We start from the raw sequence: 26,189 nt of genomic DNA, 5'->3' as shown, positions 1-26,189 counted from the left end.
TGAAATGAGGGGAAGCTCTGCTGATTTTATCATCCAATCATGTGCAAGCCAAATTGCTGTTTTTTTATTTTCCTTGCATGTCCCCCTCGGATCTACAGTGACTGCACTTCCAAGTGCACTTTGCACTTGTAGTGCAAAGTGGATTTGCCTTTCATAAATAACCCCCAGAGAGTTATAAAACCCTGATATTAAAGAGTTCCGCCTAAGTTATTTATTTATTTTTATTTTTTTAAGTCATCAGCTACAAATACAGCAGCTGATGACTTTTAAAATAAGGACACTTACCTGTCCAGGGCACCTGTGATGTCAGCACCCGAAGCCGACCCGTCCCTTGGCTCTCTGGTGGATGCGCTGCCATCTTCGGTAAGGGAATTCACTTCCTGGTTCCCTATTGCGCATGCGTGACTCGCGCTGGTCCCTGCTGTCTTCTGGGACCAGTGTGTCTCCCAGAAGACAGCGGCAAATGATTCTTTGGACATCACATATACCCTTTTCCCATCAAAGTTGTAATAAAACAACAAAAACAAAACCAGCAAAAGACTGTTCATTGTCTCTGCAAGTGATGTATGAAGTCTGGCAGCGGGGTGAATTGGTGGATTGTCTGTTACTAGCAGAAACTGCATCGCTACATATAGTTTTAGTATGCAGTCATGTGACCACACACCCTCCCTGCCCATCCCTCTCTCTGCAGGGGGTCGGTGTCCGAGGGTAGAGTGCAAATGACATGTAGGACAGCAGAGAAAAAAAGCTGTCAATCAAGCAAAACAGAGCTGACCAACGGTGTCGCAGCAATGCTATTGGGCTACAGGCACAACATGCATCAGCACAGCATCCTGTAGCTACAATCAGAAAGCTGAGAAACACAAACTGACCACACCAGCATGGATCTGCCTCTGTGCTTGGTGTGATCAGAATACTACAAGACTCTCTAAAAAAAATAGGCAAGAGCCCCATGGATTTGTTCATTGTAACTGCACAAGAAGCAACATGTACAATATTCTTTAATAAAAAGGGAATTCTTTACCTTACATGAATATCGATTATTAGGCTTTATACAATTCTCTGCTTTATCCAAAACAAAAAACTGTCTGTAATCAGGCTTCAGGAGGAATTTTCTTTCTTGAAATTAGTCCAATCCTGCCATTGAGCCTTTTGAAATTCCAGCAAAGTTTAGATTTTGTGTAATTTCTTACTGCAAAACTCCCAAAATGTACCTAATTTATGACCGGGTCTCATTATACAGCAAGCATTGCTGGTTGAAAAAAGTAAGAAGTATGTCAGACTAATGCAGAGGGGCCACAGCTCTCACACAATGTCCCTTCCATGTGGAATGCTACAAGCCAGGGGCTTTTAGATTAGGGAAGGATAAGATGAGAAGACATTGAAGCTTACCGGATCTTATGCCGAGTACACATGGTCGGAGAATCCGTCGGAATGCGTCTTATCGGACCGTGTCGTCAGATAATCCGACTGTGTGTGGTATGCATCGGACTGATTCCTTCCGAATCTCCGTCGGACCCAATTTTCCAACATGTTGGAAATATTTCCCGACCAACTGGGCCGGTCGGACTTAATCCGATCATGTGTAGAGAATTTTGATCGGACCAAGTGCCACGCATGCTCAGATCAAATTCCTACATCAAAGCTATTGGCTACTAGCCTGAATGTAGTCCCATCGTAACGAAATTACATCATCACGTTCTGAAAGATCGGATTTTTCAACAACTTAGTCCGACCGTGTGTATGCAACAGTTTCGGACACAATCCGTCAGACTAAATCTGACGGACAAAATCCGACGGATTTGGTTGGCAGAATCTCCGACCGTGTGTACAGGGGCTTAGATGTGAAGGTTAGGTTGAGCTTTAAGATGAGGGTTAAAGATAGACCAAGCTTGAGGGTTAGGAGTAGAGCTAGGATGAGGGTTGAGGATAGGGCCAAGATAAGAGTTAAAAGCAGGGCTAGCTTGAGGGTGAAGGATAGCGTTAAGGTAAGAGTTAAGGATAGGGCTATGGTAGGGCTAGATTAAGGGTTAAAGAAAGAGCTACAGTAAGTTGAAAGTTAATGATAGGGCTAGGTTGAGGGTTAAGCGTAATTAGGAGTAAAGGGTAGAGCTAGGTTGAGAATTAAGGATAGGGCTTAGGTAAGAGTTAAGGTCAGGGCTAGGTTGAGGGTTAGGGATAGGGCTAAAGTAAGAGATAACAGTAGGACTAGGTTGAAGATTAAAGCAGAGTTCCACCAAAAAGTAGAACTTCCGCTTATCCGATTCCTCCCCCTCTGGGGGCATTTGGCACCTTTCGGGGGAGGGAGCAGGTACCTGTTTTTTTATATAGGTTCCCTGTCCCCACTTCCAGGAGACCAGGCCATGGCAAATTATGCCAGTAGCTCAGCCTCCCTCCTCCTACTCCGGGTCCCTACTGCCTGTGCAGTAAGGACCCGGCCATGAAGCCGTAAGGCTACACTGTTGGGTTTCCTTATCCGCAATGGCGGCAGCAGCACCCGACCAGCCGATGTAAACAGCGGCTGCGATGTCAACATCGCTGGACTTCAGGACAGGTAAGTGTCCTAATGTTAAAAGTCAGCAGCTGCAGTATGTGTAGCTGCTGACTTCTAATTTTTAAAGGGGTGGCTGGATAGGATCTGCTTTAAGGATAGGGCTACAGTAAGTTAAAAGTAATGGTTGGGCTAGGTTGAGGGTTAAGTATAGGGCTTAGTACTGCAAAATACTGCGTGTGATACTGAATGACAGAGGCAGAGTGAAGACACGACAAGCACATGACTTTATTTTAATGTAAAAATTCTATCAAACTGTACAGTACAGTAAATATTTATACTCTCAAAGAGATCCAGAGGGATGAGACATTATCCTGGATACGGCTTGTGAACACGCTGCTTCTATCAAAATATACAAAATACTACAAACAAAAAAATGCTGAATGTCAAATTTTGCAACTAGGTAGAGAAAAGGCACAATACCAAGAAGGCACAACCATTAGGGGGTGCTGTCCTTTAAATCTCAGTAATGAAAATTGGCCACTAGGAGGCAGCATTCAAGAAAAATGTAAACTACTGTGTATTTTTCATTTGCTAACTTTTGATTTTCATTAAAAGTGTATCTGAAGTCTATATGTCTAAGATTACTATGTAAATATCTGTATTAAGATCATTTCCTGCTAAAATAGGACTTTGGTATTTATTTAAATTAATCTTTGATAGCACCATAGCATATCATAAATAACAGCTTAGCAAAATATAACACACAAAGAACAGGATCGAAAAAGGTTAGAAAAGTTGACATTAGTGAAACTCCTGGTATGATCATAGTTACATTGGTCCAGCTTGGCACGATGTAAGTATGCATATCTCATACCTGAGGGGCCACAGGAGAATCTGACCATCACTTTAGTAGTCGGTGCTACTTCAGTGATAACCGTGATCTTTTGGGTCCTGTTCCAAGTGGCGTACCCACTGCATAATGACCACAAGAGGTTCCTCGCACATACAAGTCATTAACAGAACACTTTTTTTTCTAATGAACATTCTCTGGTTGGACAAGGTAGAGTAGTGACATCACAATCTCCACCTCGTCCAAACATAGAATGCCTTGTAGTCATTAAAAAAAAAAAAAATACAAGCCCTTCTGTGATTGGTGGCTGTACCGATCAAACACCCCCTGTGGTCAATGTGCAGAGGGGAAGCCACTTGACACAGGATGCAGAAGCTCTCGGCTAGTATTGCAGTAGCAATTATTACTACATTAGACAGCTGGGGAAGCTATCATCACCTTTGAGATATGCATATATCTCATGTCTGTCTCATATGTTCCCTATGATTAAGCTTCAAGGGGCAGAGCGAAACGCGTTGGATACGTGGCCTGGCTGAGGCTGCCATTCATCTCACTTTATGCACATGGGTCTGCTTCAGGACATGCAGCTTATGGATCGTTTCCTATGAGATATGCATACTTAGATTGTGCCAAGTTAAACCAATGTGCCTATGCAATAAAAAAAATACAGCTGGAATTCAGCTTTAAAGAAAAATTCAATCATTACTTCTTAGTTGCTCATTTTACTGGATCTGTGATAGGTTGCCGCAAAAAAGGTTAGAACAGACAAAGGTCCAGACCAACATGCTAAGATCCTCAATTTCAATGCACATGGCTCTTGCTTTAATTCACTACCCCCCAGATAGAACATCATCCTTTCCAGCATCCGAATCATTGCATCCTGGATGGCAACAGCATGGTCAGTGTCCACTGAAACTGTGCCACTATTGATACAATACAATCAAGATGTCCCATTTAAATATTTTTTCAAATTTTTGTTCATATGTAACTGGAACCTCTGATTGGGTGAAACTGGATATTAATTGCCTTGTCTCATGGGGGTCTATTTAGAAGACATTTGTTGGATGAATGCCACACACATTTGTAAATGCCCAACACATTTGGTCTGCAATTTGTTTGATAAATTAAAGTGAAGCTCCACCCAAAGGGGAAAGATTTTCTTATTTGCCTCCTGCCCCTCCCCCCATGTACCCGCTCCTATTTCCAGCTGACTTCGCCGTGGCAAACTCATCCGGAAGTTTGATATAATTAAACTAAGTGCATTGCTTAACCACTTCAGCCCCGGACCATTTTGCAGGCCAATGGCCAGACCACTTTTTGCGATTCGGCACTGCGTCGTTTTAACTGACAATTGCACGGTCGTGCGACGTGGCTCCCAAACAAAATTTACGTCCTTTTTTTCTCACAAATAGAGCTTTCTTTTGGTGGTATTTGATCACCCCCGTGGTTTTTATTTTTTGCTCTATAAACAAAAAAAGAGCGACAATTTTGAAAAAAAACACATTATTTTTTACTTTTTGCTATAATAAATATCCCCCAAAATTATAGAAAAAAACCTTTTATTTTCCTCAGTTTAGGCCGATACGCATTCTTCAACATATTTTTGGTAAAAAAAAAAATGCAATATATTGATTGGTTTGCGCAAAATTTATAGCGTTTACAAAATAGGGGATAGTTTTATGGCATTTTTATTAATAATTTTTTTTTTTTTTTTACTAGTAATGGCGGCGATCAGCGATTTTATTGTGACTGTGACATGACATTATGGCTGACACATCGGAGACGTTTTTGGGACCAGTCATTTATACAGCAATCAGTGCTATTTAAAATGCACCGATTCCTGTGTAAATGACACTGGCAGTGAAGGGGTTAACCAAGGGGTGGCAGTGTAGGGGTTAAGTGTGTTCTAGGGGCTTGTTACTAACTGTGGGGGGCTGGGCTGTGTGTTAGTGAACACTGATCTCTGCTCCAATCACAGGAAGCAGAGATCAGTGTCACGTTGCTAGGCAGAACGGGGAGATGCTTTTTACAACTGCATCTCCCCGTTCTCCTTCCCTGTGAGATGATCGTGGGTATCCCCTCTGTGGGACCCGCGACCGGACTCAGGGGGGTCCCGCCAGCGGCGCGCACGTGATGGCAGGGCGGCAAATACCTGTACGCCAGTTTGCCTGCCCGTGCCATTCTGCCAACATACATCGTTGTGCGCCGGTCGGGAACTGGTTAAATATATATATATACATATACATATACATACACACACACACACACACACACACAATCATCCCATGTGTGATCATGTGCCTATAATGCAAATAAGAAAAATGTTTAAATCAAACTAAATTAGTAATTTGGCATTATTATTCGTACCATAGCCTTGTGAAAATGTGTTAATAAATCAATGTGCCACTTCAAAGAACATATAGATTGATCACTTGATTGCTTCATAAACAATTGTCCATGTTTTCCTTGTGGAAATATGTTATAAACATGCCAGTCCACGAAACAAAAATACATACAAACAAAAAATTGATCGATCTCTTTACAGAAATCCACCGCAGTGCTTTTCCTTATATTACTGTGCTCCCTCCACCAGGTGTGCCCGCACCTTCATTCCTATTTAATCGTGCCTTGTAAAAGGTAATTCCTCTGAAGTTCCCCTCTTGATGATATTTTCTCTCCTTCAAATCCCAATCAGAGCAATGCCATATAAAACAATCAGACCTTGCAATAGTGCTTTTTAAAATGTATTAAACCATACAGCACAACATATATGAACTCTCATTTAAAACATTTGTATCAAGCATGTGTGTATAACATATACTACTGGTGCTGCGGCGATAGTTTCACCTGTCAGCCAGTTCTGCAGCTTCGGTAGCACACAAGACCAGAGCTGCAGAACCAGTGGACAGGTGAAACTATCGCCGCAGCACCAGTAGTATATGTTATACACACATGCTTGATACAGATGTTTTAAATGTGAGTGAATATATGTTGTGCTGTATGGTTTAATACATTTTAAAAAGCACTATTGCAAGGTCTGATTGTTTTATATGGCATTGCTCTGATTGGGATTTGGAAGCTATATTTCGCTAAGGAGAGAAGAAAAAACATCAAGGAGGGGAACTTCAGATGATTTGACTTTTACAAGGCATGAATAAATATAAATGAAGGTGTGGGCACATCCGGTGGAGGGATCACCTTAATACAGGGGTGGACTGACAACTCATGGGGCCCCCGGGCAATAGGAGATTATGGGGCCCCCAGACAATCAGAGATTTTGGGGCCACACAGTATAAACACACACACACACACACACACAGTATACAATTACACAGTATACACAGACATGTTTCTATTGGCTGAGAAGGTACTGAAGAGGTGAGGCATCTATAATCTCAGGAATTTTTTGACCAAAAGGATGTCCGTAAGGGACATTTCAGAGACAGATGTAAAAAAACAAAAAACTATTTTTACATACTGTCCCTGGTTTTACTGAGGCTGGCAACCCTGATGGGGCCCCCTAGTGGCCCGGGGCCCTCGGTCAGTGCCCGAGTGGCCAAATGGTCAGTCCGCCCCTGCCCTAGTATAAAGAAAAGCATGGCAGTGGATGTCTGTAAAGAGATCAATCGATCGATTTATGTTGTAATTTTTATTTTATTCTTATTTCTCTTTATTATAAGTGGACTGGCACATTTAGAACATAATTCCACAAGGAAAACATATGGACAATTGTTTATGAAGCAATCAAGTGACCAATCTATTTGTACTTTCAATTGTACTATAAGTGGCTTGGCACTTTGGTTTATTTACACATTTTCACAAGGATATGGTATGAATAATCATGCCAAATTACTCACTTAGTTAGATTTAAACATTTTGGTTATTTGTATTATATGTACAGGATCACATATGGGATGACTGTATATATACACATTAAGGGCTGCACTTATTTTAATGATATTGTTTTTTCACATGATATAAGGAAGTGACTTTTATTTCATTTAATATTATAGAGCAACTCACAAGGTTTTATTTACAGTCATCCAGAAGTTTGTCCGCTAACCCCCCCCCCCCCCCCCCCCCTCCCCTCTCCTCCTTTCCCAGCCGCTGGGCCATTCACACAGTAGGGAATCGGCTTTAAAGCCACAAGGCCGGTTTCCCTTACCCGAAATGGTGGCAGCTACACCCCAGAGACAATTGAAAAAACAGCTCGGGTGAAGGCAGCGCTGGATTTATGGACAGGTAGGCGTCCTAATATTCAAAGTCAGCAGGCACAGTAGATATAGCTGCTGACTTATTTTTTTCTGAAGGAGTCTGAAGCTCTGCTTTAACTCCTATACTGCAGATATTGGATTTAATCTATTATATGTGGCATATACACCATCTAGTGGCCAAAATGCAGAAATCTTTTCTGGAACACCTCAATGAGATAATATACAACTTTTTGGCTACTAGATGGAGCTGATGATCCTACAAATTAGAAAATATAGGCAAGGTTCATTGAGCATACACAAATGTGTGCAACATTCGTCCATCAAAGGTTTAATAAAAATATCTTCTGGTGTATTGAATTGTTATGCAATAATGATCAGCCTGTTTTCACACCATGTGATTTGTCCTCTATAGTGTTGAAGGCAATCTTTTTTTTCCCCTTTCTTTTTTTTTTGAAGTGACTCAAATTAATAAATGAAACAAGGCACATGTGTGGCAATACTGCATGGGATAAACAAACAATCACAATGGAAAATGAATGACAAAAAATGTATAACAATTGAAAATTGGGTGACCAGCTCTTGGGGGTTCCATACTGGAGTGTTCATAGCCTCAAAAAAAAAAAAAAAAAAAAGGACGTTTTGGGACATCAGCTAAGGATTCGGAATTTCTTCTACATACTGAGACAACATAAGAAAGAATGGAGGGTGGATGAGGGTTCACAGTTTGTTCGCTATGCTTGGCGTGTCACTAGTTTAAATTTAGAAGTTCTCCTTATTTAAGTTCTCCTTATTTAAAATGAATTCAGATGGCTCCACTTTGTTCCGATCTGTGCAGTCGCCCGGTCATTGATCTTCTGGAAAATTGTCAGCTAACTTCACCCCTCTCTTATAACACTTTATCAGAGTTACATTGTAACATCTCAGAAAAGTTTTGTCTGCCCAACATTTCCACCTAAGGATCCACAAAGGAGACTGAGATGTATCGGACACCTTTCGTGACGCGAAGCCCTTCGTGGTAATGCGTCAGTCTTCCTGGGTGCATCAATGCCCAACCTTTCCTGGGAGCTCTGATGGAACAATTATAACGGATGAACCTGCAGCCACCTCCCTGCAAGATAAAAGAAGACCAGATGGTTGAGTTTAAAGGGGACCAGTCATTACTAAAAAGTTACAAGTTAGTGTCATCAAATTATATTAGTAAAGAAAATTCCTCATCATGAAGAGAAATTCTGCAGATATTACACATCAATGTAAAATACATGTTCAATGAGAGATAAAACCACTTCAGCTCTCACACCTGCATACCACCTATAAACAAGAGCAATTTCTACACTTCTGGTATGGACAGTTTATTAGTCATCTATTATATATTTATTTAAGAAAAAAAGTTAATACATAGGTTGTTTTCTTAGGACAAAAAAATTTTTTTGGTGATATTGTCTTGCAAAAACTATTTTATTTTATAGACAAAAATATTTTAAAAAAATAAATAAAAAAAAATAAACTTTTTTCAAAAAAAAATAAATAAAATGTTTTACTTTATATACAAAGTACACATTTTATTCTCTCAATTGGTCAAATATACAGTAAAATTACACCAGAATTACGACTCTGCCACAAAGCAGGAAAATAGTTAAGAGTAGAAGAGGAAATAAGGGTTGATTAGGGATGACTAGGGTAAACTAAGGGGCATATTTATGAAATATTTGCTGTGCGAATGTCTTAAGCATTAGTACTGCCATTTAGAGTAATCCTGTGTTTAGAACACCTTTATTTGTTCTGATAATCTGAACCATTTTGTGGCCATAACATGGTAATAACGTGGTCATTTCCTGAAATAGCTCAATGGGGAAAATACCACATTATGGCCATCAGATGGAGCTGACGGTCATAAGAAAAAAAAAAATTATATAAGCAAAATACAGGATAATTTGTGATAACTGAGTGAATGCTTGAGACATCTACACAGTGCCTTTGCTATAAACTAACCAAAAGATTATTTTTCTTTTTTTAAATAAACTTTTGTACACTTGTCAGGTTCCTGACCAGAGCACTTTTTGCGATTTGGCACTGTGTTGTTTAACTGACAATTGCACGGTCATGCGATGTTGCACGCAAACAAAATTTACGTCCTTTTCTTTCCCCACAAATAGAGCTTTTTGGTGGCATTTGATCACCTCTGCGTTTTTTTATTTTTTGTGCTATAAACAAAAAAAGTGACACATTTGAAAAAAAATACAATATTTTGTACTTTTTGCTATAATAAATATTTTTTTTTTTAAAAGCAACTATTTTCTCAGTTTAGGCCATTATGTATTCTTCTACATATTTTTGGTAATAAAAATCACAATAAGCATATATTGAGTGGTTTGCGCAAAAGTTCTAGCCTCTACAAAATCGGTGATAGATTTATAGCATTTTTATTATTATTTTTTTTTACTAGTAATGGCGGCGATCTGCGATTTTTATCGTGAATGCGACCTTATGGCGGACACATCGGACAATTTTGACACATTTTTGGGACCAGTGGCATTTATACAGCGATCAGTGCTATAAAAGTGCATTGATTACTGTAAAAATGTCCCTGGCAGTGAAGGGTTTAGCACTAGGGGGCGATCAAGTGGTTAATTGTGCTCCCTAGTGTGTGTTCTAACTGAAGGGGAGATGGGACTTGCTAGAGGAGGAGATAGATCAGTGTTCATACTTTGTATGAACAAATGATCTGTCTCTTCTCCCCTCAGAGAAGTGGGATCTCTGGGATCCCGGTTCTCGCCGTGTTACGAGTGATAACAGGAGCCCAGCATTCGAGACCGCCGGGCACTCGCATCAGCTCCGGGGGCGAGCAGCGGGCATGCAACCCTAGTGGCCACCAGAAAAAGCGATGTAACATGACGGTGATGGTGATTCACGCAGCCGAGCCATGTTTCTGCAGTACATCTGCGGCGGCTGGTTGGCAAGTGGTTAAAGTGATTGCAAAGTCTCTTTTTTCTATAAGAATAACAAACATGTTATATTTGCCTGCTCAGTTGCAGTGGATTTGCATAGAGCAGCCCAGATCCTCCTCTTCTCGAGTCCCTCTTTTGTGCTCCTGGCCCCTCCCTCCTGTTGAGTGCCCCCACAGCAAGCAGCTTGCTATAGGGGCACCCAAGCCAAGCTGCAGCTTCCTGTGTCCACTCAGACACTGAGATACAGTTCGGTCCCGGCCCCTCTCTCCCCTGATTAGCTAACTGATTTTGATTGACAGCAGTGGGAGCCAATGGCGCTGCTGTGTATCAGCCAATCAGAAAGGAATGTCCCGGCTGACACACTTATGGACATCGCTGGACAGAGATGGGGCTCAGGTAAGATATAGGGGCTAAGGTGGGGGGCTGCACACAAAAGGTTTTTTATGACTGTACAACCAGTTTAACTGACATCATATGCAGATGGAAGTCATGCCTTTGATCTACAGATGAATGAAACACAGCAGATACAAAAGTAACAATGTTACTTTGTATCGCTGTGAGTCTGACCAATGTTTATAAACAATGTTTCAGGTTTTTTTTGACAGTTTCTGTATTCATACAGATACTCCCAACTTTCATTTTGACAGTCAGGAATCGCCAACAAGCGCCAGGGGAGGACTGGCAGAGGGGCAGAATGATGGACTACACCCGGCCTTGTGCTGGTGTCACAGGGACAGAAAGGGAGGTAAAGTCTCCCAAATAGGGAGCAAAAGATAGCCAAAAGATGCATTTACTATTTTATAGTCTATTCAAAACCAAAAAAAACATTTTGCCAAATGTTGGACTTTCAGTAAAGTATGTGAAATAAAAGCCATCAGTGTTAAAGGTTCATCACTACCACTCAGATCAATAACCCATTCTGAAATCAAGAGATTAAAAAAAGGCAGTTTGAGGGACAACACAGACAGTTCTTCTTTCAAACACAATTCACTAGAGCAGGCCAATTATTTAACAGGCAGCAGAGTCATGGGACCTCTGTAGGGTGACTGACCTCGTAATCCTCACCCACGCTGTTCAGAGCGATGTTGATTGTAAAAGTGGAGGCATCATGGTGGGGTTCCAGGAGGGGCTGCTCATCTGGTTTGTACCGTACAACGAAGGCCAAATCAAACTGAGCCTGGAAGGATGAACACAGAGAGAGTGTGAGATGTTTCACAGGCAACCCTGCAGACAAGTAAGGGAAACACTATAAAAAAAAGTAACTATCCAAAAAAGCCAGTGAAACTGGAGGCCCATTCACTAACACTGCTTTCCATACTGAGACACAACGGGTCACCTGGTGCTCTACGGTTTGGAATCTGAAAATCAGATTTAATGGTTAAAGATGTTAAAGCCCAACTGAACATTTCATTTAAATCCGATAAAAACATCTGAGGTGCATCAAGACAAAACGGTCTTACAGTTCATCTTCTTTAGAAAGCAGCCACAGCTCAAGTAGAAAAGCATGTCTTCTGCCAGCATGGAAGCAGTGGTCTTTCTGCAGAGAACCAGCATGCTCCCTGCTACATAGCACTGCAGTCTGAAAAGCGGACTTCTGCAGAGAGGTCACTGCTTCCACATACAGAAAAAAGATCCTCTTCTGCAGCATGCTGGCAGGGGACAATCTCACAGAAAATTAACTGTACGGCCGCGTACACACGGGCGGATTGTCTGGCCAACTAAGTTCGTCAGACAATCCGACAGACAGTCCGTTCAAAATTTGCATGAACGGACTTGACCACACACGATGAGCAGACAGTCCGCTGAAAGCGTGCGCGATGACGTGTACAGCACGTACGACGGGACTAGAAAAACTACGTCCTATACACTGCAATGCAACCTTCGGCCGTGTAAATCCTTTCTGAGCATGCGCCATACTTAGTCCGTCCAACTTGCCTACACACGAGCGGACTGTCCGCTGAAACCAAGTTTGGACGGACAAAACCAAGTTTGAACGGACTGTCTTACGGAAATTCCGTAAGACTTTGTTCGTCAGATTGTCCGCTGAAAAAGTCCGCTGAAGCCCCCACACGAGCGGATTGTCCGCTGAAACACGGTTCAGCGGACTAAGTTGGACAGACAATCCGCCCGTGTGTACGCGGCCTAAGACTTTATACACTTTCTCTTTTCATACACATGGAATATATTTAGCCACTTCAAACTAAAACTGGATTTGAGCTTTTAATGACACTGACCATCTCTCTAGTGAAGTCATTTAGGGAACGTTTAACTAGATCATTAACTGAATTTGTGACCAGAAGGCATCAAATTGCACCCGACTCTTATAAGGCTTATTATCACCCCCTGATATAGTGCTCCCACATTCCCCGGGATAGACTTTTACCTGTGGGTCCTTACATTTGGTTGCGTCTTCGCCTGTTCAGCCCATGTAATTAAAATAGTCATATATTGTCATTGTGTTTTTTGTTATAATTCTCTTTCTTTATAGAAATAAAATTGTTTATGATTGCTCGCCATTATACAGAAACTCCTGAAGAAGCGGTAATATATCCTTGAAACATGTCGAGTGAAGGATATACACATGTCTTGTGTTAATTTGAAAGTGTCAACCCTTTAATGCCACTGCACCTGTGTATTCTGAATATAGAGCATTCAGTGTCCTATTGCAACACAGAATCTTTTTTGCTTTTATATGTATTTTTTCTATGTCTCCCTTTTTAACTGAACAATTTTGTAATAAATATATCATCTTTTATGTATACATGTGTGCATTTAAAGCCTTTGTATGATACCATGAAAGTCCAAATCACATATCTTCTTTATCATCAACTAAGATTAAAGATCTCTACAGGTTGCAATATTGTAAGACCCCTTTCACACTGAGGCGCTTTACAGGCGATATAGTGTTAAAAATATCGCCTGCAAAGTGCCCTGAAACAGCAGCTCCATTCACTCCAGTGTGAAAGCCGGAGGGCTTTCACACTGGAGCGGTGCGCTGGCAGGGCGTCAGAAAAAGTCCTGCCAGCAGCTTCTTTGGAGTGCATTAAGAGCAGTGAACTTACTGCTCCTAAAGCGCCGCTGTCCATTGAAATCAATGGGCAGCGCCGCCAAACCACCGGCAAAGCGCCACTGTAGCAGCGCTTTGTGGGCAGTTTTAACCCTTTTTCACCTGCTAGCGGGGGCTAGTGGCTGAATAGCGCTGCAAAAATTAAGGTAAAACGGTGCTAAAAATACCGCCGACGCCCGGGGCAGCTCAGTGTGAAAGGGCTCTAAATGTTTTTTTTTTTTTTTTTTTTTTTTTTATATTTGATACACCTGAATAATGAATTACAAGTATAAGGATTAACATTCTGCAAAAGGTCAGGGCCGTGGATACCCACCCGTGTGTAATAACCAGGGAACATCTTTTCAGTCACTGGTGCTACAAAGTCCAGCAGAAACTTGTGCCATTCTTTTTCGAAGTTGATCTGGTTCATGTGAATGTCGATAGTTGGGACGTTTTCATACCCTCCCTGCAGCCGTTGGTCCTGCAATACATCAACAGGAGGGATCGTTACTGCCAATAAATTACCTATTAACCAGCATGTCTGTAAAATGTGTGGTGTGTTATTGGCCTCTAGGTGGCACTGTGCAACTTATTTTGGAAGTTTTTTGTTTGTTTTTTTTAGCACTAAACAGCAACATATTTTATAATAAACAGAAAAAAAAATGAATAATACAGCATAAACTAATCTTGTACATTGAGAGGTAGAACTACAATTTATAGGATCCCACAGCAATGCTTTGAGGGTCCCCCACCCCAAGATAACCGCCAATTTAATTTGGGACAATAGTGTACGGCTGCTCATACATAGTTCAGTTTTTTTTTTTCAACCAGCTAGATGAACGAAAAAAACTGAACCAATTCCCCCATTCACACATTCAGTGTGAATGTTGGAATCCTCCCCACTTTGTCATTGTATTCTGACAGCTTGGAGACACAATGGGCTGGTGAGCATTAGAACTGGACCACTGTCGGCAAAAATTATTATCGCAAAATCTTGGAAATCGGCTGTCTTGCCATTCAAACAGCTAAAGCACAAACTTTCCTGCATTATGATTAATGAGCGTATGGCAGCGATCTTGAATGATAAAATGTGGATGTTCAAGACAGTCTGGGACCCATGGGTCAAGTATTGGACTGGAGATCCTTGGTCTATACCCAATTAGAGCAGTTTCAGGGATGATGGGATTTGGCGCATGGGGTCATTTTCTATTTTCCTACTTTTATTTTCAACTTTTCTTTTCTATCCAGTGGCGACTGGTGCTCAAAATTTTTGGGGTGACGCAAAGAAACTGAAAAATACTGAAACCCCCCCCAATCAATTGCAGCCTCACTGTGTCCATCAATTGCAGCCTCACTGTGCCCATCAATGGCTCCCACTGTACCCCATCAAATGCAGCCACTGTACCATATCAAATGCTGCAAGTGTGCCCCACAACGGCTCGCCGTCTGTACTTACCTGTCTCCGTGGGACAGCTCCTCGATGTCTTCTCATGTCCTCTGCTATGATTTGACACCTGGCGTTTAATCACAGCGCCTGTCATTTCAGCCAATCAGGTGACGGGTAACAGATGCGAGCACCTGATTGGTGGAGAGGCGGTTTAGTGTTAGAAAAAACGAATGAATATTCGCTTTCCTAACACAACTGAGTGAGCCCAGTATGGCGCACACAGGTCACGTTTTGACGCCTATTAGAGCCTATGGCTCTAATCAGGTGGTTCAAAACTCCCCCCCCCCCCCCCCCCCCACACTGTAATTCAGGCGCCCTGCTCCCGAAAAGGGGCCGGGCGCCTGAATAGGGGGTGGCAGCGGGGAGAATGCATAAATCTATCTATTGGTGCTAGAGGGGGTGGCAGGAGAGAGTGGGCAGCGCCCATGTGCCCTTATGGACACCACGCCACTGTTTCTCTCTTTCCTTCCCTTTTTTGGTATTTTTTTTGGTATTTTTACGAGGGTCTTCTGGCCTGTGTTATCCTTATTTTGCAGATGTTGACTCCTTTCGTTAATGTCTACAGTAGATAATAATTACATCTGCAACCTACAAAGAGTCACAAGCTGACTGTTAATTTGAAATTGCAATAAGCAGAGGCTCCATCTTTAAATGTATATGGAAATTGAGATGCATTTTATTTTGGTCACATTTGAAGTTCTAAACAAGAATTGGGGCTCTCCCACACAGACAAGGCTAGTATTATCTATATAGACAGCAAAGATCTATACTTGAAAGAACACACGCTTTAGGTGTATATACACGTTTATCAAATGTTTGGATATTCACCAATTTAGTATATATTTTATACCGTACATGTTCTTTGTAAACAAGTTTGTATTCTCTTTTGTGAAAACCTTAATAAAAAAATATTGGAACAGAACTGGACCACTGGGCAAAGGAAGAAGGTAGTCTGGTTTGATGAATTACATTTTCTTTTACTTCATGTGGATGGCCGGGTGCATATGTGTCACTTACCTGGGGAAGAGATGCCACCAGGATGCAGTATGGGATGAAGGCAAACCAGCGGAGGCAGTGTGATGCTTTGGGCAAAGATCTGCTGGGAAACCTTGGATCTTCCTATTCCTGTGGATGGCATTTGACACGTACCACCTACCTAAACATTGTTGCTGACCAAGTACACCCCTTCATGGAAACTGTGCTCCCTGATGGCTGTGGCCTTTTTCAGAAGATGCACCCTACCATACTGCAAAAATGGTTCAAGAACGGTTTGAGGAACACGAGCTGACACAAGATGTTGATTTAGCCTCCAAATTTTCCAGATCTTAGTCCATCCATTCTCAACCAGGGTTCCTCCAGGAGGTGGCTCAGGGTTCCTTGAGCTGTGGCTATATGACCCATCATGTGATGGTGCCTGCATATTTCCAGGTCCAACACCACTTGGCATAGCCAGAGCCATGTCTGTAAAGGGAGCATTCTTCCCACTGTCCACCACCAACAGAGGGGTCATTTTCCCAAAGACCACCAATGAACTACTTTTAGCAGGGGTTCCCCAGGACCTGAAAATTATTAAAAGGGTTCCTTTGGGATAAAAAGGTTGAGAAAGCCTGTCTTAGCCATTTGAGCATCTGTGAAATGTGCTGTAAAAACAAGTCCGATCCATGGAAGCCTCACCTTGCAACCTACAGGATTTTAAGGATCTGCTACGGATTGGCTTGATGCCAGATATCACAGCATACTTTCAGAGGTCTAGTGGCATCCAAGCCTTGACAGATCATGGTTCTTTTGGCGGCAAAAGGGGGACCTACGCAATATTAGGTGGGGGGGTCATCAAGTTATGGCGGATCTATTTACTGTATATATGACATTTTATCCACCATAAGATTTGTGAACCTGTTCAGAAGAATGATATTCAGCAGTTCGCTTACCTCTTTACTTCCACTTGACCACTGACCAAAGTTCTCCATTTCCTCCACCAGCTCATCACAGGCTGTTTCTGTGAAAATTGGGAACCAGTAGACATCAGGGCATGGCTGCGAATACCAAACAAAATCTGTGATTACCGAGTACACAACCTATTACCAATAAATCATCTGATGCTCAACATCGTTCTACCCACCTCCTCTTTGCCCAGGTTGTGCTGGACCCACCCCAAGTCTGTGACTGAACAGTGAAAGGAAAAGCAGCACAGCGATGAGCGCAACTCTTTCACTCTGCTATCTCCTCCTATCAGCATGCTCATTGTCAGCACAAAAACTGCCTGGCTCCTTGTACTGCTTCTCACTCTCCAGCTTTGCTGTACAAAGACCGGAAGAGGTGAATAACAGGTCATATTCAGGTATGTAGACTACTTGTATTTAAAAAATAAATTAAAAAATGCATTTTAAGGATGTATCAAAAAAAAAAAAAGAGCTGCATTAATTTGTGTCTTTTATATCTGTCTAGAGTTCAATTTTATGTTCTGCGATTTTGAGGGCTGTGTTAGGGACCCTCAATGCTTTGGAAACTATAGAATTTTAGGTTTTCAAAACAATTTAATTTCTTTAAAAAGGTGAAAAAAAAAATAGTTGATTGGTCAATATAATTCTCCCTTCACATGTATCAGAATGTCGGAATAAGAACAGTACAATGTTATTTTAAGTGCATTTTTCTTGTCATAAATTAAAAAATAAATAAATATATAAATCTTCTCTAAGCTCTGTCATATGACCTAAAGCCTAGGCAGGTTAGATCACATGGTCCCTGGCTTCTGGCTTGAGTTTTTAGGTCAACTGATACTGCAGAGTCTTTATCAGACAGAACCGGTCACAAGTACGGAGCTATAATCTCAGCCTACAATATGTAATGAACAAATATGGTTCCTCCTATATAATATACTACAACAACTATACCCAGAAAAACAATTTGTAAAATGTTAACATTCACTGATAGCATTGTATACGTGAAGATTGTTTATTTTGCATGTAGCTAGAAAAAAAAATAAAAAAAACTTAGAATGACTATAGTTCCCCTTTAATATAAGACTTACCGATTCAATATTGTTTCCTTGGAGGACAAAACTCTGATTAGGGTGGATGTACTTTTCTTTCCAGTCCTGTTTATTGAAATCATATATATTTTAATTTTATTACAATAAAATATGCTTAATCTAAAATATATAACATAGATATACGAGGGAGAAAGCGATAGAAAAGAGGTTTATTATAGCGTTGGAACCATTGGCAATCAAAATCCAGGGCCATCCAGATATACAGGGGGTTTACTGTGGGGATCCGAGCACAAGTGTGCGTTGTTCACAGATGACATACTGCTACTTCTTTCTTCCCCCATTAACTCATTATCCAAATTGCATCTGGTACTTTGACAATTTACTTCTATCACAGGCTTGCGAGTGAACTATTCCAAATCCCAAGCACTATAAACTATCTTTACAAACACACATAGTCTGAGCTTTACAAAGCTCATTTCCCTTTAATTGTTAACCCGAGGTCCTTCTGTATCTAGGTATCTCTTTGACCCCCGCCCTTCTGTATCTAGGTATCTCTTTGACCCCCGCCCTTCTGTATCTAGGTATCTCTTTGACCCCCGCCCTTCTGTATCTAGGTATCTCTTTGACCCCCGCCCTTCCCACACTTTATAGACAAAATTACCTTCCTATGTTTAAAAAAAATGATTTTGGGAATCTCAAAAGATGGTCAAATAATCCCCCTTCATGGTTTGGTCGATTGTACTCTATAAAAATTACCATTTTGCCAAAAGTTTTAGAATTCTTTAGAACCCTTCCAATATCAATAGTTATGTCTGATTTGAAGAAGTTTTAAGAAAAATTGTTGACATTTATATGGGGAGATAAAAGACCAGGGTGAATAGGCGAACATTATACACATCAAACATGAGGGGAAGTCTTGGAGTACCTGACTTGATTAAATACCATCATGCTACGCATCTGGCCCAATTGACCCGATTCCATACACAACAGTCCAGACCACGCTGGATGTCGTTGGAGTCTTCCCTATATACCCTAATAGATTAGCCACTTAATGTGGATGAAGGGGAAAGATAGACTTTATAATTTTCCTTGTGGGACAGGCTGCTGGCCTCGCATGGATTTAAATCCCTACACAACCCATTGGCTCCCCTGTTTGGTAATCCATCGTTTACCCCGGGTCTTCATCCCCATAATTTTGCATGGTGGACTAACAAGGGTTTGATAAGAATAGCAGATTTCTGAGATCACAGAGGTGTCTCGTGCAGAGGTTCTGGATACGCACGTATAACTTTATTACCTCACCAACTCAAGTGAACCTCATTAAATCACCTCTGCAGTCACTGTTGGGGCGCCCAGTGGAGGGGACATCAAAACATATGAAGAAACATATAACCTTCATATTTGTAGCAGCAAAAAAATCCATAGCCAGATCTTAGAAGTCCTCTACGGCCCCTTTCCACCTGCTGAAATCTAAACTATCATGGATAATGGTAAATGAACGCCTGCCGGCAATTTTGAACGATAAATATGCTTTATTCAACAAAACACGAGATCCTTGGATTAAATACCCTTTCGGATGCATTATGAGATGGGATTGGCTCTGGGGTGCTTTTCTTTGGGACTAGAGTGCTCTCTATTTCCTTTGTCATCATTTATCCCTTTCTCTCTTCCTTCAATCTAAATTTGCCTTTTGATGGACCATCGGGCCAATTATGGTCTTCGGGACTACACAGAAGTTTGAATGTTGCATCAAGCAGATGTAGTAGAGGGAGAAGGGGGTCCACCTCTCAATGTTTTCCCTGTTATGCATTACTATACATCAGTGAAGTACCGAGAGCGAGAAGGGTAACCCCAGAACTAAGACTATATTATGTATGCATTTCCCTCCTAAGTTTTGTATTTCTCTACTGGGATGAAAGGAGAGGGAAGGGAATATTGGGTAATATCGATTGATGCCTTTTATGTATGTGTTTCGTTATGGTTTCATTTTTCTATTTTCTCGCATAAGACTAATATGTGGAAGATGATATACTAACGTTCAATATCTTCATACACTCTTTTGCAACTCAAACAACTCATATCCGTTTTTTAATGAGCAATTAATCTTTGTTACAATGGCAATGAATTCAGAATTTCGTACTTGTGCAAAATTTTCTGAATCAAAATACTGAAAAAAAAGAAGAAAAGAAAAGAGAGAAAACAGAAAAAGAAAGAGAAAAGAGCAAGATCAATACCACAAAGGCATAGATAGATAGATACTGTATTCCTGCTTTGGGTTCATTCCTGAGGCATACAATTCCCATCTTCATACAGATCAGGATCTTATCTACTGCCATCTCACCTGGGTGTTCTGAAAGATCTGCCACAGGTCATTATGGAGGTGGCTGGTCTGATAATTCTCCAGAGACAGGAGGTGGCCAAACAGTTGCCGGTTGGTCACAAACATGAAAACTCCCTGGAAGTGAGAAAGACGTCAGTACATGATAAGTGACACACATGCCATATTGGATTCACACACCCAGACAGCTCTCCCCAGACACACACAGAGGTGACATCCTATCAAAGGTCACATTAGCACTTGTGTTGACCCCCACGGAGTGGGAATGGTGTACATACAAAGTTCAGTAGGTTTTCCTCCATACAGTGAGGGAAAAAGTATTTGATCCCCGTTGATTTTTTTTACGTTTGCCCACTGACAAAGAAATAATCAGTCTATAATTTTAATGGTAGGTTTATTTTAACAGTGAGAGACAGAATAACAACAAAAATATCCAAAAAAGTTATAAATAGATTTGCATCCTAATGAGTGAAATAAGTATTTGACCCCTTCTCAAAACATGACTTTTGGCGATCACAGAGGTCAGTCGTTTCTTGTAGTTGGTCGCCAGGTATGTACACATCTCAGGAGGGATTTTGTACCTCTCCTCTTTGCAGATCCTCTCCAAGTCATTCAGGTTTCGAGGCTGATGTTTGGTAACTCGAACCTTCAGCTCTCTCCACATATTTTCTATGGGATTAAGGTCTGGTGGCTAGGCCACTCCAGGACCTTAATGTTCTTCTTCTTGAACCATTTTCAATGCCCTGGCTGAGGGAAGGAGGTTCTCACCCAAGATTTGGCTGTACATGGCCCCCATCCATCGTCCCTTTTATGCTGTGAAGTTGTCCTATCCCCTTAGCAGAAAAACACCCCCAAACCATAATGTTTCCACCTCTGCGTTTTAAGGTGGGGATGGTATTCTTGGGGTAATAGGCAGCATTCCTTCTCCTTCAAACACAGAAAGTTGGGTTGATGCCAAAGAGCTCGATTTTGGTTTGTTAACAATTGTTTTCTTGGTCACTATGGTCCTAGCTGCCTTGAGATCATTGACAGGATTCTCCTGTGTAGTTCTGGGCCAATTTCTCAACATTTGAAATACATTTTTCTGGATATTTTTGTTATTATTCTGTCTCTAAGCCCTTGTACACACGGTCGGACATTTCAACAACCAAATCCGTCAGATTTTGTCTGACGGATTGTGTCTGACGGATTGTGTCTGAAACTGTTGCATACACACGGTTGGACAAAGTTGTCGGAAAATCCGATCTTTCAGAACGTGATGACGTAATTTCGTTACAATGGGACTACGTTCAGGCTAGTAGTCAATAGCTTTGATGTAGGAATTTGATCTGAGCATGCGTGGCACTTTGTCCGATCGTAATTCTCTACACATGATCGGAGTATGTCCGATCGGACCAGTTTGTCGGAAAATATTTCCAGCAAGTTGGAAAATTTGGTCCGACGGAAACAGTCCGATGCATACCACACACAGTCGGATTATCCGACAAAATGGTCCGATAGGACACATTCCGACGGATTCTCCGACCGTGTGTACAAGGGCTAAGGCCACGTTAACACTGATGCGCTTTTCAGGCGCTTTCACGCTAAAAACAGCACCTAAAAAGCTCACGAAAACTACTTTCCATTAAAATCAATGAATGCTTTCACACTTTGCTGGCAGGGCTGTGAAAAACTCCCCTCCATTGAAATTAATGGAAAGCTCTTCCAAAGCGCTCAGTGTTTTTACTGGCAGTTTAGAAGCTCCTCAGTGTGAAAGTGGCCTTACTGTTAATATAAACCTACTATTAAAATTATAGACTGATCATTTCTTTGTCAGTAGGCAAATGTACAAACTCAGCAGGGGATCAAATACTTTTTCCCCTCACTGTATGTGAGAATGTACACATTAAAGTTTAAAATGCAACTCCACTTTTGTTTAACCTCCCTGGCGGTATGATTCAGTCTGGAATAAGGTGCTGAAAGCGGTACAATTATTTTGCATGGAAATCTGGCTTTTATTTTGTAGTCCTGTAATTCTTAGGAATAACGCTCTGAAATCTCTTCAAACCAGAGTCTAGCAGACATCCCGGGTATGATAAAGTTTATAATATAATAAAGAATAATAAAAATTATTCAATAATGTAATCAAATCCCAAAAAAAATGAAAAAGGGACATGTTTTGGTTGCTATGGACAATCTCGAAATTCCAGGCAGAAAAAACAGTACCGGTATTTATAATATAAAAGTGCATGCAGGGCATTGCACAGACCACTAGGGACAAAGGGGGTGTGGATTTTTTTAATACAGCACTGTAATCTGTAAGATTACAGTGCTGTGTGTGTTTTGTGTGTTTTTACTTTTTTGAATTTGCCGCCGTTCTCCGCTCCCGTGCGTCGTAACGTCGCAGGGAACAGAGCTCGGCGGCATTCGGCACTGTGAATCGAGCGGAGGACAGCTCGATCACACAGCGCGGCGGACATCGCTGGATCCAGGGGACAAGGTGAGTAACTCTCCCTGTGTCCTCCTCTGCATCGAGCGATGCGATCCCGAGTCTGGCTCCGGGTTACCGCTCCTGTAATTAAAATCCCAACCCGAGCCAGACTCGGGATTACCGCTAGGAAGGTTAAGAAAAAGTCCCTTCTGGTGATCAATATAGATTGCAGGGATTTTAGTAAATTTGTAGCAGATTCACACCTTGTATTGTTGTGAAGAAATAGTGGTTTATTGCTCCATGTCCTGAGAAGGCTCTTTCTGAATAGGAGGGTCTGGTTCATTATAAATCACCTGGTGATTCTAATCCTCAGTGTTCTATTGAGGTAAGCAGCAGGGCCGGCATCCTAAGTATTTATTCCTTGGGGAATATCTCACCAAAACTATAATTTATATTGCAGAGGATGCCTAAAATCTGACTTCCCAGACGTGCAGATGTCTGGGAAAAATCAGTGAGCCAATCACACAAGCAGGAAATTCAATTTCTGGGGTTGTTCTGTACACCAGTGTACAGAATGCCTCCATGCTGCATATTGAACTGAATTTTACAATTACAGCAGCTGCGGATTGAAAAGGAAAGGTCATTTTTAATAACACTCAATTACAATATAGCTTGTATAGCAATTATATATACTATAATATTTTTGTAATATATTTTTCCCCACAGAAGTGGAGTTACCCTTTACGTCTATGTCTTTAAAAACATTGATAATGCAATGCAGTGTTACTGCTTTTAAACCGTCATGACCACGCTATTATAGCCGAAAGGCAGCTGCAGCAATTTGCAGGGAGGCCGTCATATGATGTCCTTCCATGCTCATGCTGCCTGCACGCATCAGCAGTGGTCACAGATCAGAGTAAAGAGCCAATCACAGCGGGTCTTTACCACGTTATCAGCTGTGTCCAATCACAGCTGATCACAATGTAAACAGGATTTGCCAGATATCGGCAATCCTCCTCGAAAAATGGCAAATCCACACAGGGGGCATCTACACTGACAATCAGGGCACAGATCAGTGTCCTGATGATCGATGCTGCCCCAACAGTGCCCACCAGGGCTGTCAATCTATGCCCATCAGTGATGCTTGTCAGTGCCAGTCTGTGCAACCTGATGTGATGATTATCAATGCCCCCGCCATCAGTGCAGCCTCATCAGCGCACATCAGTAAAGGAGAAAAATTACTTATTTACTACATTTTATAATGGAAACTAAGAAAACCTTTTTTCTTTTTTTCAAAAAAAAATTGGTCTTTTTTGTTTGTTTAAATTTTGTTTGGGTACAGTGTTGCATGACTGGGCAATTGTCATTCAAAGTGCGACAGCGCTGAAAGCTGAAAATTAGCCTGGGCAGGAAGGAGGCAAAAGTGCCCAGTAGGCAAGTGGTTAATATTCATGTCATCCAATGAAAAATGGTCAGATTTTGCTTGTTGTGGACGGAATATACTGGACAAATGGGATGCGGAGACTACATAAATATTTTATTATCTACTGTGGATGAACAGAGGCCAACTTTTCTTTCATTCTTTGTTCCATCTCAGTGCTGCTGATCTCCTGCAGGCCACTTCCTGTCTGCCTGCACTCCAGCGATCGCTCCATGGCATTTTTCAGGGCAAAATTCCCAATGATGACAGCAGGTTTAGTATAAATAGGTTTTATGAAACAGCCCCTTGTAGTCACCACCAGAAGCCCATGTCAAAGAGTGACAATGCATGAGTGAAACAGACAGAACAGAACATTGTCACCCTATAACAGGAAGTGCCTGAACAAGAACTCCTTATGGCAGGATCACCAGGGATTTTTTTTTAAATAAAAGCTGAAGATTTAGAAATAAACTAAAAGCTTATAGAAGATTTTAGAAATTGGACTTATATCAACTTTAATATGACACAATATCATAGTCCTTAAAAATAGTTACTTTAAATGATTGACTATTCCATTATCCTATTATGCATATAGCCCATCCTGGAAGCTGCCCCCCCCCCCCTTTCCATGTTATAGTGACCTGTTTGCGGACGTTGTCACAAAAAGCCATATCGGGGTCCAGATGACCACTGTGGAACATGTCGTACTGGTTCAGTTTAGTCCGGAGCACGTTGCCTTTCACCATATACACATTGTTGATGTATGGGACGTTCCAGATGCCGCTGTAAGCACAGGCTTAGAGTCAGTAATTAAATGAACATGAGTTTTAACCTGACATAATATAACCACAGATGTTACAATCAGATTGTACAATCTATGCTAGTTTTCCCAGCAGCTATGTGGTGTCCGTGATATTTTGGCCTTAGCCTTCCTTTAAAGGCTCAGTCCACCCAAAACTGATATTGCAGTGTTTACTGAATGGTGGAAAGCTAAACCCCCTGAAGTCCCTTTTATATATATATCTCATGAACCCCATCGGTGAGATAATAACCCAAGAAGAACTATATGTGTAACCACACCACAAAAACCTCCGTGTGGACAAGCAGCCAGCACTTGATAAGTGTTTCACACCCATAAACGTGTAAACCAATCAGAAAAAAGGGCAGCGCTATCCAAAATATATATTTGTGTAAAATGTCATTAACAGATTGTGCATCAGCAAACTTCATAAAACGGAAGTGAACTAAGTAAATATATAGCCAACAATCTCACATACAATTATGTGCACAGAGAACCGTGTGATTAAGAGCCATTAAAGAGACCAAACAAACCATTGGTAATACTCCCCCATGGATTGAAATCTTGGACCATCCACAAGGCTCACAGCAGTCTGGTGTGTCCCAGTCCACTATTTCCAGTACGATTTCAGCCAAAATTTTTGGTTGAATTCAGACGCAAAACAGACCAAAAGACACACAGGACCCCTGTGTAAATTCGCACCGGAGCCGCAGAGGCGATATGTGAACTGGCTCCATAGAGACCCGGTCAAAGTCTCCTGTTATTGCGAATTGGGTGTGGGGAACCCGCATCCAATACGCAAAATTGTGAACCCCACTAAATGATTCCGAGAAGGATTGTGAGAAAGTGCTTTGGTCGGATAAGACCATAATTTAGCTCTTTGGCATTAACTCGACCCGCCATGTTTGGAGGGTGAAAAAATGCTGACTATGACCCTAAGAACACCATCCCCACAGTCAAGCACGGAGGTGTAAACATTATGCTTTGGGGCTGTTTCTCTGCTAAAGACACAGGCCGACTTTGCTGCATTGAGGGCACGTATTGTAAAATCTTGGATCTTGTGGAGAGATCTTCCAGCATGAAAATGACCCAAAACATCCAGCCAAGGAAACAAAGCAGTGGCTCAAGAAGAAACACATTAACCACTACAGATCCGCGCTATTGCCAAATGACGGCATTAGCGCGGACCTACATTTCCGGGACTACGTCTATTGACGTGGTCCCGGTTACGAGCGGC

At 41.5% G+C, this 26,189-nt stretch overlaps 1 protein-coding gene across 1 annotated transcript in view; it reads right to left on the bottom strand.

Annotated features, from left to right (window-relative positions):
• Nucleotides 1–7,861: 7,861 nt before the first annotated feature.
• The window catches only part of PLOD1 (procollagen-lysine,2-oxoglutarate 5-dioxygenase 1), a 55,299-nt gene continuing 36,971 nt past the window's right edge, over nt 7,862–26,189 (bottom strand). Inside the window, exons 13-19 of the mRNA XM_077457740.1 lie at nt 24,795–24,936; nt 20,327–20,440; nt 18,025–18,090; nt 16,925–17,029; nt 13,884–14,030; nt 11,555–11,680; nt 7,862–8,666 (exon numbers count right to left, since the gene is read on the bottom strand). Of these exons, the coding sequence (XP_077313866.1) occupies nt 8,511–8,666; nt 11,555–11,680; nt 13,884–14,030; nt 16,925–17,029; nt 18,025–18,090; nt 20,327–20,440; nt 24,795–24,936 (856 nt within the window). The 3' untranslated portion in view covers nt 7,862–8,510. The remainder of the gene's footprint in view (nt 8,667–11,554; nt 11,681–13,883; nt 14,031–16,924; nt 17,030–18,024; nt 18,091–20,326; nt 20,441–24,794; nt 24,937–26,189) is intronic.

Source organism: Lithobates pipiens, unplaced genomic scaffold (assembly GCF_037356315.1).
Source record: "Lithobates pipiens isolate NorthernLeopardFrog02 unplaced genomic scaffold, aLitPip1_a1.2 Scaffold_27, whole genome shotgun sequence".
Lineage (NCBI taxonomy): Eukaryota > Metazoa > Chordata > Amphibia > Anura > Ranidae > Lithobates > Lithobates pipiens.
Note: the sequence above shows the minus strand (reverse complement) of the source record. Positions and strands in the feature narration are given on the sequence as shown.